This window comes from Pelodiscus sinensis, chromosome 1 (assembly GCF_052426305.1).
Source record: "Pelodiscus sinensis isolate ZL-2025 chromosome 1, ASM5242630v1, whole genome shotgun sequence".
NCBI classification, from domain to species: Eukaryota; Metazoa; Chordata; order Testudines; family Trionychidae; genus Pelodiscus; species Pelodiscus sinensis.
Genome location: NC_143052.1, coordinates 120,475,992 through 120,492,583, shown reverse-complemented (window position 1 = coordinate 120,492,583; position 16,592 = coordinate 120,475,992). Strand labels below are relative to the sequence as shown.

General features: G+C 41.1%; 2 protein-coding genes across 9 annotated transcripts in view; one reads left to right on the top strand and one right to left on the bottom strand.

Annotated features, from left to right (window-relative positions):
- Positions 1-5,854, top strand: part of DNAI7 (dynein axonemal intermediate chain 7) — a 45,714-nt gene extending 39,860 nt beyond the window's left edge. For 3 of the 4 annotated variants that reach the window (XM_075898577.2, XM_075898563.2, XM_075898572.2), the window contains 5 exons: positions 229-379; positions 733-947; positions 2,177-2,344; positions 2,601-2,714; positions 5,455-5,854. In XM_075898577.2, the coding sequence (XP_075754692.2) occupies positions 229-379; positions 733-947; positions 2,177-2,344; positions 2,601-2,714; positions 5,455-5,730 (924 nt within the window). In that variant the 3' untranslated portion in view covers positions 5,731-5,854. The remainder of the gene's footprint in view (positions 1-228; positions 380-732; positions 948-2,176; positions 2,345-2,600; positions 2,715-5,454) is intronic. The other variant, XM_075898598.2, reaches the window with a different exon arrangement.
- The window catches only part of IRAG2 (inositol 1,4,5-triphosphate receptor associated 2), a 58,051-nt gene continuing 47,191 nt past the window's right edge, over positions 5,733-16,592 (bottom strand). For 4 of the 5 annotated variants that reach the window (XM_075898523.2, XM_075898556.2, XM_075898515.2 and 1 more), the window contains exons 30-40: positions 15,624-15,681; positions 15,511-15,538; positions 14,337-14,477; positions 12,263-12,397; positions 11,729-11,876; positions 10,411-10,454; positions 8,676-8,753; positions 8,527-8,588; positions 7,983-8,084; positions 7,692-7,799; positions 5,733-6,418 (exon numbers count right to left, since the gene is read on the bottom strand). In XM_075898523.2, coding sequence (XP_075754638.2) covers positions 6,175-6,418; positions 7,692-7,799; positions 7,983-8,084; positions 8,527-8,588; positions 8,676-8,753; positions 10,411-10,454; positions 11,729-11,876; positions 12,263-12,397; positions 14,337-14,477; positions 15,511-15,538; positions 15,624-15,681 — 1,148 coding nt within the window. In that variant the 3' untranslated portion in view covers positions 5,733-6,174. Of the gene's footprint in view, positions 6,419-7,691; positions 7,800-7,982; positions 8,085-8,526; positions 8,589-8,675; positions 8,754-10,410; positions 10,455-11,728; positions 11,877-12,262; positions 12,398-14,336; positions 14,478-15,510; positions 15,539-15,623; positions 15,684-16,592 lie in introns of all 5 variants that reach the window. The other variant, XM_075898540.2, reaches the window with a different exon arrangement.

The following is a 16,592-nucleotide window of genomic DNA, read 5'->3' as shown; positions in this document are numbered from 1 at the left end:
TCCTAGCTTTGTAAAAAGCCCTATGAGATCCTCACATGGAAGATGCAGAAGAAGCAAGCTGTTACTTGCAAAGTTTCACAGATGTGTGAATTATCAACTATTTTAAGTATTTACCTCTTTAGATTATATTTTAGTGAACTCTACAGAGGATCAAAGTGAATTACAAAATTTAGTAGCCTCTGGCTCTTTCTCATGACATTTTCTTTTTTCTTCAATTCCCCATTAAAGTTACTTGATTTAGGTTTGGAGATGTATCCCTATCCTCCAGAATCAGAAGAAACCAATGATGCTACATATCCGCGTATAGGTGTCACTCTTAGACTTCTTGACAGTGTGATATTTTTTGAGGAACCTCTGGTTGCCAGATGGGACTCTGCAGGTACTATAAATCTTTAGGCAGCTGTTATCTACAAATGTGAAATCTATAAATGTTTCTGAAGTTCAAGTTCTAGAATTCAGATCTGAATTTTAATTTTTCCAATATTCAGCAGCATTCCTGGTTCATGTTCTGATCCAGGACAATGAAGGGCTGCAATGTGGTAATTTTTTCCATACCTTCACAACTCGCTATACATCACTCAACAGTCCCAAGGGGATGCTGGCCTCAGTCCTGCAATTGACACATGACCTAAGATCAATGTGATGTATTATTCTAACACCAGTAACAGGAGCTCTAACCCTTTTCCCCCCTCTTCTCTCTCTCTCTCTCTCTCTCGCTATATATATATATAGGCAAACAATGGAGAACTGATGGTATCAATGACATAAAGTACAAAATGAAAGAGAAACAAATCTCTTTTGATATGGATGCTTTTTATACAATCACCCTGATTCAGGATGCTCACCTGAACATGCCATACCAGTCATGGGAACTGAGACCTACTGGCACAGATGAATTACTTTTCACTGTTGTTACAGCCTTTGCAGAAGTTCAAATGCAAATTAAGGTACAGCAAACATCTTGGTATGTGAAACTCCAATACAGATGCTTATACTAATTTAGGCCATTATGAGCACTAATTTTAGAGTGCAGGCTGACCTAGAATGTAAGAAAATGGAAGATAGATAGAGAGAGAGAGAGAGAGAGTGAGTGTGTGTGTGGTAACCACCTCCACCCCACTTTCAGGATAGGGAACAGAACTGGTGCCTTATAGTACATTAATTAGCCCAGAAGGGGCTAACAGAGGTCTATTTTGAAAGCTGAAGCTCCCACTATCCCATAGTTAATTCAATAGCACCTTACAAAGTAGAGCTCTTGACAAATTCTCTCTTTTCTCTGTTGTATGACTCTTAAAAGGCTAATCAGCTCAACTAACCTGGTATTTTAATGCTACATGCGCTGTAAACTATCCTCCTCTGATTTACATATACAAATCTACTTTCTGGAAACCTTCAAAATCTGAATAAAGACTCACTATACTGGCAGTGTGCTGCCACATTACTTAGCCTAACCTCTCTGGCTACGTCTAGACTGGCATGATTTGCCACAAATGCTTTTAACGGAAAAGTTTTTCCGTTGAAAGCATTTGCGGAAAAGAGCGTCTAGATTGGCACAGACGCTTTACCACAAAAGCACTTTTTGCAGAAAAGTGTCCATGCCAATCTAGACACGGTTATGCGCAAGAAAGCCCCAATCCCCATTTTCGCGATCGGGGCTTTTTTGCACAAAACTATACCAAGTTGTCTACACTGGCCCTCTTGCGCATTTGCACAAGCATTTGCACAAGAGGACTTTTGCCCGAATGGGAGCAGCATAGTATTTCTGCAAGAACACTGACAATCTTACATGAGATAGTCAGTGTTCTTGCGGAAATTCAAGCAGCCAGTGTAAACAGCTGGCAAGATTTTCCACAAAAGCAGGAAAAACTTGCCAGTCTAGATGCAGCCTCTAGGTTGAGCATATTCTAAGCAGAGGTGGCAAACCCACCAGATTAGGCAATAGCAAACATCCCTCCTACTCACTGTGAGCATACACCCATTTGAAATTTTGGGCCTGGCTGCTGTTGGTTGGTAGTGCTTGGAGTATGGGGGTTAGCTGACTGTATATACACCGGCGGTATTTATGAAGTAGTCACTATGGGACCTAGCCTCCTGTGAGAATTTTTTTTTTAAAAGGCCTGAAGTACAAAGTACTTTTAATCAGTAATAAACTTGTTTGTATTGCTCTATACAACAGGGTAATCAGTGTATGTTGTCTTCAGTAATTGTGGATGGGGGTGAGCAGCTTTCGCACTTGACGGGAAGATGGACATCTCCAGTTAGCCTAACAGTGGCTTTGAAAAAGGCTGGAGTGAACATTTTCCCCTCAGACTATTCTCACAAGTTCGTCTGTGTGAACAAGAAGGTGAGACAGCTGTGAGCTACTCTTATAAAAAATATCCCTTTTTTTTTGGCACAAAGGTGGATCCGTACCATCCAGAATCCCTGCTTAGGTACCTGGGTATCACAGCTTGCAGTGCCACCCAAGAGAGCAGGAACCTGAATCTGACCCACTATCTGTTGATCAGAACTTGCCTTTCAGCATGATAGTTCTGGTATAAGAATGGGGTGGTTCTTTCTGGTGGATGAGTGTTTTCTTATTTATACCCTTTGTGTTACAGACTCCATTAGCAGAAATCACAGCTTATCAACAGATGGCACTGGTTGCATCTGCTTTTGCTTTCAGTTGGAGCAAGTGGAATCTGGTATCTGGTCAAGATCAAGTAGTATTTAAGGTTGGTTCTTTGAGCTAAGTCTAAAAAGAGCAATTGGGAATAATGTAACATACAATTAGATGAGCAAAATTGAATTACTGCTAACTTTTCAGAAATATGCCATTTCTCAGAGCAAGGCTCTGGTGTTGCAGTTTGAATTGTTTGAGAATTTAATCATAGCTGTTCTCTGAAGTTTGTAAAACTTCACTCTGATTCTCTGCGGCAGCGCTTTTCAATTTTATTTGGCCACGGAACCCTTTAAAAAGGATGGAAACTGGTTGACCAAAAAAAACCAGAAGCAGAAAAACTGTCAAGCAAAAAACACCAGCTTGCCTGCCCTTAAGACCAGCTCGGTGGGGGGGAGAGGAGGGGCAGAGAGAGACAATGATTGAGTTCTCACGGAACCCTTACTTTCACTTCATGGAACCCTGGGGTTCCGCAGAGCACTATTTGGGAAACACTGCTCTAAGGCCTGGCCCCTAGTGAACTCACCTATATCTTTGCTAAGTAACAGTTGTTTGGCAATTTGAGATTGCATATTTTGGGGTCTTCAGTTACTCTGCTTTAGAGGTCACCTACCATACACACCTAGCTTGATTATGAGAGAGTAGCTATAGAGCCAGAAAGACCATGTAGCTCAGGACTATGCTAAATACAAAAAATTTGCATTCAACTGCAGGTAGGCAGGGTCCTCCATCACTTGTTAGGTAGGCGATGGTTTTATGAGTTGGCCAGCTGTAATCTGAGCCTTCCTTTCCCGAGGAGACCACAGTGCTCCTCTCTTGCAGACCTCAAGTGTCAGATCCCCTTCTTTGTAGAAGAGAAAGCTTGCCTCACTTATTTTGTGTTCCCCGCTACCAGAGTGCGCTTTTGGCAGGTATGTAGGGTAGATCCAGTCACAGCCAATGGCTGCAGGAAGATTGCTATTACAGTTCATACATTGCTAGTTTCCTATTGCATATGGGGATATGGGCAATCACACACAAACATTTCTACAAGTTAATGTACACAATACCCTCCTATCAGGGTTGAGTAACTGTTTTGCACTACCCTCCATCTTACAGAATTAGTAGCTGAGTGTTATTAGTAAATAGAAAGAGGCTGTACAACATTCCCATCCTTTCCTTGCATTTGATGATGGATAAATAAATGCTTCATTCACAAGAAAGCACCACAGCCTGCATCACATTTCAAAGAACAGCTATGGTTCAAGTATCTTCTGTGTAATCATACGAATACTATAATGATCATCTGTTCAAAATAACTATTAGAGGTAAGGTGCTAACCCTGAAATGAGTTATTTGGCTCAGTGTGTTTGGACAAATAGTTACATAGGCAAGATCCCTGTTGGCTCTCATGGGGTAGCTAGGGACCTAAGAACAAGACCCATAAGTCAAGAAGCTGAGTAGGGAACCATCTAAATTAGCCAATGTAAAATGCTGAAAATAGGGATGTGGAAGGGAGGGTGGAAGGAATGGGTCAGTCACCACTTAATTCACAACCTGTCTCCAGGTGCCTAAACCTAGTCAGCCATCTCTCAAAGGATCATGGTGGGCTGGTGACAGCCAAAAAATGGTAGGGAAAAGCATTCACCAGGATGTACAAGTCCCAATTTACAGCCCTGCTCCTCTCCCCAGAGAAAGGGAGGAGTGAAGGGAGAGAGAAGAGAACTGAAATCCAGGTTTTCTACCTCCTGCTGAAGCAGTCTAACTCATGCAGAGTTGGACTACATACCACCTTCAGCACAGGGCCAGATTCAGAAGGCATTGAGTAACAAGGCTACCATATTGAATCCTCTGATAAAACACAGGAGCTCAGGCCATGTGTTCACTTAGGCTACACCTACACTACAGGGGTTTTGTACAAAAACCTGCAGAGTGTTTGTAGTTCAAGTGTGTTTTTGCACAAGTAAGTTTACAGTAAACCAAAAGAACAGAGGGTTTTTGCATGTAGGTGTTCCTTTTTCTATGAGGAATAACTCGTTCTTGCACAAAAAGGTGTGTGGGGATGGGCAACAAGAGTTTTTTTGCAAAAAGAGCCAATTGGAAAAATCTCAGGTGGCTATTCTATGAATAGCAATCAGAGCTTTCTTTTGAGAGCACGTCCATGCAGTCTGGACTTGTGCAGTGCGCTTTAGATACACTCTTGCGCAAGAAGTTTTTGCAGAAGATCTCTTCCGCAAAAAGCCTGCAGTGTAGACATAGCCTTAAAAACAGATAGCCACTGCCAGAGTCTGATCAATCTTCCAGAGTTTGATTTAGTGAGTCTAGTTAACACTTGCTAAGTTGAACTGAGAGGTGCCTCGCACCAGCACCTGGTGCTCCTATTGGCCTCCTGCTGTGAAGATAGCAGGAAAACCTCAAACTAATGTACATTGACTCAAGTTAATTAACAGAGCTGGAGTTGTGTTGGATTTGACCTTCACCTTTAGTGTAGATCTGGCCTCAGACTAGATGCTTCTTAAGTCAGGTACTCAGCATTAGGTTTAAGTGGGTGGTGCAAAGGTCCAGTGGAATTTTTAGGCACCATGGGGATTTTAAAAGTCAGTAGAAGTGTGTGTGTGTGTGTGTGGGGGGGGGGGGGGGATTTGAGGGCCTGAATTACAGACTCAGACACTTCAGGCTAGATCCAGAGTTCTTGCAGAGACTTCAGCAGGGAATGAAATCTGGATCAACATTCCAAGCTATCAATCTTCACTCCATTAACTATTTTTATAGAAAAGGTGGTAATATGTTACATTTATTCTTCCATTCTGGTGTAGGTGAGTGAACACCTTAAAACAGATACTGTTACTGAGGAAGACTGGTCCCTTTACATGTTTAATGGCCAGCGAGCACAAAGACTCAAAATCAATGAAAGTAGTGAAGCCTTCTCAGAAGAGCTAGCAAGCAATACTGAATTTCATTCTACTCTCTACCACCTGATCAAGGATTTTGCCAGTGAAGAAGCACTTGAAAAAGTAAAGAAAACTAGTTGCCTATTTATCGATGCTGTATACCAACTGCTCATTGCTACTAGAGTGTTAACATACTCTTGAGACAATTTTCAATTCTCTTTATTGTGTATCAATAAAATTACATTAGTCTTGATTTGACACTGAAATGACACAGATGCCTAAAATGCATAAAAGTTTGCTTTTGTAAATAAAATTCTTTTCCTTAGTACCTGCACATTTAGACTTATTACAAATCTTTCTTTGAATCTTTAACAGGATTAAGACAGTCTTTAGTTGTCAGAGGGGGAATTTGCATTTGTATTTCCAGATTGGGCTTCATAATTTTTTTAGACGATATTTAACAACTTTCAATGATAAAACTTCAAAACAAATGGTTTTAAATTAACTCTCAAATCATATTAGAAAGGTAGCATAAGTAATTCTACACTTGAGCTGTACACACACACACACACACACACACACACACAAAACAGGAAGTCCAGGGTTGGGGAGGGGAAGACTTTACAAACTAAAATACAGATTGTGTTACACAGGTGGTGGGCCATTGTGTTGAAGTTTAGTATATGGCCACAGCAGTTGTTGTAGTGATTTCCAGGAATCTCCAGTTCCCACAGGAGCAGCATCTGCAGGTCTTTGGAGGGACAGGCCTGTGAGGAAGCTTGTGAGTGCAGCAAGTAGTACGATGATGGTAAGAGAAATCCAGAGAGTTTTATTAGCTTTGGAGAAGGAAGTCTTCAGATGAGAGGCCCATGACGACATCCTGTTGCAGCTGTGAAGACGACACACACATAGGACAGACATGCTTTTCTCTCACATTTAAATATATTGACTGTAATCCAGAACATTTAGTTACACAGTACAATGGCAAAACTTGCCTTCATTAATAGCCAGCTAAGAGGTGTTATAGTCTGGGTTTAGAATGCAGGCTCTAAATGGTGCCACTTTAGCTTTGAACACAAACATTAGTTTGTGTGCTATACAAACTCTGAATAAGGGATTTCTTAACATTAATGGAAAGTGTGGGGCTAAATCTCCTAGTAGGCATTGTAAAATGTCAGCTTTTTTAATGAGAACGTGTAATATATATATATATTGTACAGAGAAAGTCATTGGACATTTAGGGAGTGTCTACACAGGAGGGCTTACCTCGAAATAAGCTATGCAAATTGAGCTACATCAAGTGCGTAGCTTATTTTCAAATTGGGAGCATTTACACAGCACTTATTTCAAAATAGAGCACTCTTCCTCCTTGTACAATGAGGGTTACAAGAGTCAGAGTAAGAAGTCCCCCAGCTTGACAGTATTTTGACACTATTTCCAAAGAACAGCCTGCTGTGTAGATGTGGACCTAGTTATTTTGAAATAGTGTTGCTGTGTAGACATACCCTTACAAAGGCCAGATGGCCCTGCCAACCATAATACCTAGACCAGGGCTACTCAACTTTGGAAGCCCCGGGGGCCACAATGATACTCACACGCATGCTGAGGGCCACAACTTAAGTGTGGTTGCAAATATATATGCAAATAGCTTCTCACACACTGACGGGCATGAATAGAAAGATTAAGGCAAGACTACACAACACAGGCCCCATTTAAGTCAGTTCTGCTGATAGAAATAAAATGCAATATTTACCAGATTTCCACCCATATGACAGCACTTTTAATGAGCAATGATAGCCTAGGAATTTAACTACTAAAACGCATATCAACGGAAGACCATTATATTGACTACTTTGTTTTAACTCCCACACATGGGCCACAAATAAATGGGCCACAGGCCCTGACTTAGCCTTTCATTTTGAAAGGGGTAGTGCACCACAGTGGATCACATCTTGAGATGAATTTCTGAGATTAGTAAAGAGCAGTTGTTCTCTTCTTGATTAGTACCAAAAACAGTACTTCAATTATTAAGTTGAAGCTATCTGCCTACTTTGGAGGCTGATATCACCGATAAAGTCAATATTATCACTCTCCTTCATATGTCCTCTGCCTGCCCACCACTTCCCCTTACAGCAATTTATATTTGCACTTGAGAAACTTACGCTGATCCTAGACTCCATTTTGATGGATTTTTCCCCCTTTCAGTAACACTTAGCTTCTTTGCTTTCTCTTCTCGTATTTCTTCAATTGGTGGTTCTGCCTGTTTGGTTCTGCAAGCAAGCAAGCAAGCATTAGAACTTAACATTCCTGAGAAGCATTCACCAACACACATTAGGTAGACATTTATATAAACAGAGTAAGCCAGTTTATAACAGCTTAGACATGCAACAAGGGGTCAAGGACAGGAAGCAAGCCCACCTTAAAACCTTGGAGATTAAATAATCGACACCTACTTTGTTTCAAACTGTTCTTCCTCAGATTCTGTCCAGGAATATGTGCTAATGAATCGCTGCAATGAAGGACGCTTCTCATGTTGTTTTGATCCCAGTCGACCCCTGCCAAAATGTAAATACATGAAAATAAGTACTGTGATCTGAGCACTTTAGCTGAAGAAAATAATTTCAGCTCAAGAGAGATAAACGAGCATGCTCATTTGTGTTACAGTAGGCTATGAAGATTTTGTTCAATATTTTTCAAGTTTGACTCCCAGATTAATATTTAAGCAAAGTAGAAGGCACCTGATTTTCCAACTGCAAGGACATGAGAATTTGAAGGACATGTGAGCTCTGAACCTCTTGAATTTGAAGATCAGATCACTTGTGGGGACACTCAGGTTTGGCTGTAAAAGCTGAACTTTAAGGCTTATACTCAGGTATCTATAGCATCACTTCCAAAAGATGCTTCATAAGCTTCTCCAGTAGAGCATGATGGCTGTAGTAAACCCAAGTAGAAAAAAAATTAAGGCCTGTTTTTAAAACAAAGCTCCAGTAGTCTTACCAACTGCTTGACCGTCTATTTTTGTCACTTCTTTCTTTTCCATCTGTTCCATGCAACTGGGCCTATAAAAAAAAGATAAAAATGCAAATGCAGTAAACCTGACTAGTTTGAGAATGAAAAATAGTCACCACTTGACAGCGGTTACTTACCAGCTGCAAACTAAAACCAGCATTTCCAGTATTCCTTGGCACTGCTGCAATACTGACTCTTCGTAGGGATGATTGTGGCTACACAAAGAAGAGCTATTGTAACTAACATGCATTGGCTAAATTAACCACTAGTTTTAGGCATGTTAATGGATGCATATATTTATAAAAGCTGATGTTTACTAAACACACTAAAGCAATACCCAGTAATAACCCAGGTGTAGTACTTTAAGTTTTTAAAAAAGGAATTGTACATTTATATGCAGGTTATTTTCCAGATTAGAAACATGCATGTGTATCTGCTGTAGCACATTCTGAAATTCAAAGATGTCTAAGTTAACCTACTAAAAAACACCAATTAGGGATTCTGTTGCTCACTTGCCACTCTGCTTTTAGGTATCTCTTGACTCTGTATGTTCAAGTTTTCATTATCAAGGACCTCATGAGAGCAATAGTTCTTGAGCAATCTCCATGGGAGATTTTGGACCCACTTACAGAAGCACATTGATACCTTTAAGTTTTTCCATTGAAATGTTAGTTAGCATGTCTTGTCATGCCCCCTCTCCCCCATATATTATGAAAATTGACTTATGGATATGAATATGCATAATTCAAAGATGTTTTAAGCAAAATGCAGCATGTGACAATCTGCTATTTCTGTGCATGTTGTTCTTGTATATGAACTGTCAATCTGGTCAAAATCTAGATGTGCTAATGAGGGTTATTAATGATACTCCAGAAACAATGTTTGGTACTCACACCAACCACCTCTGAATAGTCTTGTATTTCCTGTAAGCCTGGATTGTGGTTGGTCCTGCCAAGACATGTGGCCAGGTCACCTGATGCTGGAACCTATTTTTCATCTTGTACTTTTCCACTCCAAGTGAGAAAAGTTCGAATTGAACACAAAGCATTCCTTCCTTGGGCAAAGGGGATAAAAAGGTGGCAAACCAAACCATAGGGTTGTTGCTAGACTCCTGGAGATATTCCTCCACCTCCCCCCACCTATCAAGATGCCTACTGGAGACACCTAAGACTGAACAGGGGAAAGGATCAGGCTCAAGCTAGAAGGCTGCTTCACTTGTGAAACGTTACAGAAACTACTGTTGTTAGGGTAAGAATTTGCATGTAAGAAGTTTTAGTGTACCATTTTGGCTTAGTAATTTCCTTTGATTTAGGTTTTCACTTAAATCCTACTTTTTATACTGGCTAATAAACAAAAGTGGGGAGAGCCACCGCTGTGCATCTCTCCCTTTCGTTGATAGGGTTCAGAAGGCTCTCTGTGTGTATGTAAAACTTTTACACAAAGACAGACTTATTTGGAGTTTTGGTCCCTTTTGAGGGTGGTGTTCCTGGGTGCTATCAAGCCCCCATGGCTGAGTTCTCCTGGAACTAAGTTGGTTCAGTGTCTGTATTGCTCTGCTGGGAAGCTGTCATCCCAACTCTGCCTTGGCTGAAGGAGCTCAGAGCTTCTAGTCCAGCAGGTCAGGTGTTGGGGTGCCCCAGAGGGCAGGTAGGTGGGCTCAGTGGTATGATGAACACTTCAGGTGAAAGCCCCAGGGGGACCTCTGATCTAACCTGTTATGTATCGGATCAAGTTAGTTTGCTTTTTTGTTTAGGAGTTAGAGAGACCAACAGATACAGATTTCAGGAGGATGTCCAGCACCAGTGGAGTCCCTGTACAAGACACACAACTTTGTGTACCTCCCCCCCAAAAAATATTCTGTGGTATTAGTACCTTGAAATTGAGAGAACTTGGAAGCTTTTTATTTGCAGATTCATCTGTAAAGAAGGAATGGTATTGTAAGTAGATTTTAAAGATTGTCATGGAGGAAGAGAGCCAAGGGGTCTGACCATCTGTGGGTTCTATTTAAAGCACATCGATGGGGGTGCAGGAGAGACCCAAGCAGCAAGTGTCAACAAGAAATCAATGTTGTTGGAAGTCTAATATTCTGGGACCAACATGGCTATAAGCAGGCCCAGCAATGAGGTGGGTAGGGAGGCAAAGGGGGCAGCTGCCTTGGGGCCCAGTGAGTTAAAGAGAGCTCGGGCCTCTTGGCCACTGACACCACTACAGCAGCAATGGCCAGAGCCCTTAAAAAAAAAAAAAAAGTCACCACAGCCTTGACAGTGCTGAAAGGCTGGAGGAAGCTAGCCTCCAGTCATGCCCTGCCCCTGACACATCCCTGGAGCCGGCCCTTTCCATCTTGCCGAGGGCCCGGCAAAGTGTATCAGCAGCCCTGACTAAGGCAAGTGAGGTGATCTCCCATCCATTGGGTCTCTCTAAAGAGACATTTTAAAAGTTATCAATACATACTGGAAATTTCTACTCTTGTATCCATTCGCTCAAAACTAGCGGAGGCAGCCAACACTTCACATTACTGCCTGCCCTACACAGACGAGATCGCTTCTGCTGGTCTCATTACCAATGCCTGGTTAAGAGCTGTTACCCTTACCAAGTTAAATCTTTGATCTTGAAGGATGGAGCACTCCTGGGTGCCACTTTTTACTCCTTCCTTCTTGGCCAAAGAGCTTCTGCAAGGATTTCTGCATTGTGCCACTAAGACTAGGATCTCTTAATTTTAAAGAAATGTGTTTGACTTTTCAATGCATCGAGCACCTCCAAGTTCCACTGAAGTCTGGAGAATTTGGAGCTTCTCAACCTCAGGCCTCTGAAGACTGGCCATATGTACATTAAAATGAGTATCCAATTTATAAGTTACTGCCTACGAAATTGGAGTCCATCATCCTACAGTACCTTCAAAAGAGGCCTACTCCTCCAAAGGTGAAAGTGTAGATGCCTACAAGTCTGAAGCTATAGTTGCTCTTAAATATTTCCAATAATCAGAAAAGCGAGGACAAGCAATATGCTTGTGTGTGGCTATACATTAACATTAACAGTTCAGTATCACAAAACTCTCTCACGAGAGAGAACATTTATGTAGCACTTCCCATCTAAGGGGGTAACACAGCATTTATAAATACACATGAAAGGGCTAAACTGATTACAATAATTTAGAAAATGAAAAGAAAATATGCTGAGATTTAGCAATTACCTTGATCCCCAAAAGAGCTAAAGCATCTTTCATTTTGGAGCAGGACCTGTTTTAACTCCTCAAGTTCTGCATGTTCTTTTGTATACATGCGTTTCAAGTTTTCCACATGTTGAATCATCACTTCTACAGCCTTACTGACCCGGCTCTCCTAGCAAAGTAAATGCAATACTAAGTCAAAATAGTTAGCTCTTCAGAGCATGGAATTATGCTTGGAGTAAAAGCCAATTCCAAGCAACTAAGTGAAAGCTTAGAATGTAATATTCTAAATTACGACTCTTCATATCCATTTGCACCACAACAACACTCTTGTCCATGATCTCACCTCATGTCTTCAGTACAGGAGCTTCCTTTTCTCTGACCTTTATATGTCCATGAATAGGGTGTAAAGAACACCCACATGCTTTAAGAGTATTGTTCTAATATATTTTATACAGCACACAATTTAAGTTAGTTACAAACAAGTGGAATCTTTTAAGCAGCTCTGACTCAAAGCTTCCTTACTTTTATATAAGAGTAGTAATTGAATCAGATTACCTGGTTAATGGCTCCCAACATCTCTGCTCTACTAGCAACTCTGGCAGCATACTGACTAAGGGACTGCAAGCTTTTCTGCAGCTTCTTAATGATCTCCTGTGCTTGGTTATCGTCTTCACACAAAGGTGCTAGAGACTAAAATTCATGGGGGGGGGGGGGGGGGAGAAGAGGGAGAAGCAACCATGCAGATTATTAGTAAATATGTGTGATGCCATTCTAGAAGCTTGTGGGGTGACTTAACTCAAAGGGAGTGATCACACTTAAATGGGATTCTGCTTGGACATACCTGTTTGCATAAGCAAATACACTAGGGCTAGATACTCAGTTGCCGTAACTAAATACAGCACCACTGGAAAAAACAAAGGAATTATGCTGATTGACATTAGATAAGCACTGTAACTGTGACATTTACCTTATGGTTTTATCTGCTCATCATGAGAGCTCTCGGAACAATAGAATTTCCTAGTTGTTACTATATGAAAAGCTCGTTCATGTGTGTAAGAGACATTTTAAAAAAAATTAGTCAGAACCTCAACGCTGAACAGAAACATTTGACTAGAATTTCTATTTTGGATTTGATCATATAAAATTCCAGCTAAAGACTTTGTGTACACTCCTACTTAGGTTGGTGTAACTTGTTACACCAACCTAAGTGCCCGGGGGGGGGGGGGGGCAGATAGCACTACTTTATCAAGAGATCGGATACTGCCACTATTGGGGTTGGATTAATGGAAAAGCTCTCCTCCGTCAGCATAGACCTGAGACCTTAGAGAGTTTACAATGGTGATGAAAGCTCTCTAGTGTACCACAGCCTGCATGAAGTTACTGTAAGCTGGGTGTGCAAGTGGATAAAAGGCTGCATTCAGTAGTTCTGGTTTGCATTTAAACTGGGAGGATGCAATACATATTTTTATTAGTTACAAGGGAGTGAATGGTAAAGTCTGTGGATAACACCACGCTGGAGAGGGGTCGCAAGTAATTTGGGAGAACAGGATCAAAATTCAAAGTGACCCGGACAAATAGGAAAACTGGTCAGAAGACAGCATGAAATTCAGGACACATTCATAAAACATTACCCTTGAGAGGGTACGTCTAGACTGCAAGGCTATTTTGGGATACCTCAGGTCCCACGTCCAAGGAACATGTCCACTATTTCAAAATAATTTTTGAAATGATGGACGCGCTATTTCAGTATTCCTGTAAGCCTTGTTTCATGAGGAATAAGGGATGTCTTGAAATAGTGCTTTATTTTGAAATTTGGCACTATGTAGACATGCCGAATTTCAAAATAACCTATTTTGAAATAAAATCAAAATAAGATACGCAATTTGCTTAGCACAAATTTAAATTGGCAACCATGTGATGCTGTTGCAAAAAAAACCACACCCACACAAAGCAACACAAAACACACACACACACCCTAACATTCTGGGCTATATTAACTGGGATGTTTATGTATAGCAAGGGACTCAATTGTCCCACTCTGCTCAGCATTGGTAAGGCCTCAAGAGTAGTTGTGTCCAGTCCTAGGCACTGCAATTTAGGAAAGATAGACACACTGAAGAGGCCCCAGAGGAAAGCAACAGAAGTGTTAAGAAAAGGGTTAAGAAAAACTTGCGCTATTTAGGGAAAAATGCAAAGATTGGCCATATTTAGTCATTTTTCAAAAGAGACTAAGGGGAAAGAGAAGCCAAATAAGTGTATTTGAAAAGTGACAGGCTATTATGAAGAGGCCTGATCAATTATTCTCCATGTCCTACCCTGAAAGGACATGTAGTAATAAGCTTCATTTGCAGCAAGAAAAATGTAGGTTAGCTACTAGGCAACACTTAAGGACAGTTAAACATGGAAAAGGCTTCCAAGGAAACTTGTGGGATCATCATCATCATCATCACTGGAGGTTTTTAAGAACAGGTTAAGCAGGCACCTATCAGGGACAGCTTAGGGGTACTTGGTCCTGCTTCTTGGACTTGAAGACCTCTTTAGGTTTCTTTCAGATCCCTATTTCTAAGATTAAGTGGATTGTCAAGCTATGGATTGTTCCTCCCTTTTTCCAATCTCATTCATGGCTAACCTCCAGCAGTTTCATCCCATTCACAATCTCCTTTTTCAAGTTTTCTTCAGCCAAGTCTCGGGACCTTTCTTCAAGCCTCACTCGCTTATCCAAGGTGAACAAGTCGCATTTAAAGCCCAGAGACAATCTGAGAAACTCCGCCTATTATAGGGGAAGAGAGAAAAAAAATCGTGATGGAGCAGACAACACAGAAGTCTGTTCAAAAGTGTCACCTAAGAGACTGCAAAGCTAGGAATGACTGGAGTCATCATAGGAGATGCCGCCAGTTCTGAACCCGACTCAAGAGGCTTTGAATTAACCCCTCCCCCATTTTGCAAGTCTTCTCATATCTATTGTTAGGGAGTTCATAGCTATTCTGTTGGCAAATTCTTCCCCCACGTCCACATCAGTTCATCCTGTTTGGGGAAGGCAACAATAATTTTGGTAGCATATTCTGTTGGGTTGAAGCTTGTACCCAGGCCAAAACTCTCCCTCCCCACACACAATGACACCCGTAGAGAAAATTCAAACCCAAGATTTTATGTATAGCGGTGTATTCGTGTTTATAGCCTTCTTCCTCTGCTATCAAATGAGCATTTTCTGATCAGCAGATTTCAGCTTCATTCTCTGAATGACATGGGGGCTTCAGTTGTACATAAAAGTCTGATAAACACTACTGGCATGGAAATATTTACCCACGCCAAGTATTACATGGGAGTTTGTTACATTCAGGGAAGGGAGAACGGTCATTTGAGCTGCCTCATTTGTGTATGTAATGCCCATTTAGGGTACGTCTACACAGCAGTGTTATTTTTAAATAACTGACATTATTCCAAAAGAACATAGTCCACGTCTACACTACAAGCAGTAACTTCGACAACGTCAGAATAACGTCGAGCTCGAGGACTTCTTACTCAGACTCCTGTAACCCTTATTTTATGAAGAGTAAAGGAAGCTGGAGGAAGGAGTGCCCTTTCTTGGACTCCCTGCTGTGTAGACAGCTTATTTTGGCTTTTGGCACTATTTCAATTTAAGCTTCGTAATTGATGTACCTCAAGTTGCTTAGCTTATTTTGGCGTTAGCCCTGCTGTGTAACTACCTTGAAAAATGCTTTACCTGAATTTCAGAAAGGACCTTTAGGGAAAAAAGTTCTTCATTCTGAAATATTTCAGAATATGGAGTAGTCAAGACTCACCTCCACCTCTTTCTCGTTAGAAGAAATGCTGTAGGAGGAAAATAAATAGCTACATAAGCAGTACATAATGTTAAGTTAATGCAAGTGGGTATCTGATTACACGGGATACATACTTGTCATTTTGTTTGGTTTTAGTCATTTTAAGGCCAGTCACAGGGAATTCTTCTCCCACTGATAATTAGAGACAAAACAAAAATTTTAGTTGCTAGTTTGAGGAATAAACTCCCCTTAAAGTTTATGAAAGACTTAAAAGTTCAGTCAGAAGAGGGGAAAAATTGGATTACGATTCTTTAACTATTGTCTGGAAACAGAAATAGAATCAGTGCACATTAGAACTCAGTTAAAATTCAGCAAGGCAGTTTGTTAACAACACCTTCCATTATCCAAGCCCCCAAAGAGGCTTCCTTGTTGATCAGTTTGTGGCCTGAACCTCAATGTCCAGATCTGAGTTTGTAGTAGCTGGATGTTTGGTTTTGGTCCTCACTGCAACCTCCTTCCCTTAACCCTCTACTTCAAGATGATTAGCATTGTAGAAGCCATCCAAGATTCATTATTAATAGTTCAGTAAGAGTCAGCACATGGGAACAGCCCTGGCTAGAAGTAAAGCACCTCTAAAAAGGAAAGCCAGACAGCTTTTAAATTCTTTGAACTCGAACAAAGGCTTGGGTGGTGTCAGAAGCTGCTTAATATTCCTACTGGAATGGAGATGGCAAGTATCATAGCTAGCATTAGGATATCATTGGGTATAGTAAAAACTTGGCCCATTTTGATACCCCTTAAAGTCCTTCCTGTTCAATGGACAATATAGCTGGATTAGACCAGTGCTGGCAGGAGGTGGATGAAGAGCATGTTTTTGTAGGGTAACAGCTTGTAGGGTAAACACTTTAAAGTTTAACATAACAAAAAACCAAAAAACCCCCCCCCCCCCCCCCCCCCCACATTAGTTTTAGAGAGGGGAAAGAGTATAAGCAGGCACCTCATACAAGGTGAAAAAACCCACCAAAACCCACGATGTGCAATTCATCATGTCTTTATACTAACATTAATCCAGCGTGTTGGCAGTTGCCCGAACCCTGGTAGGA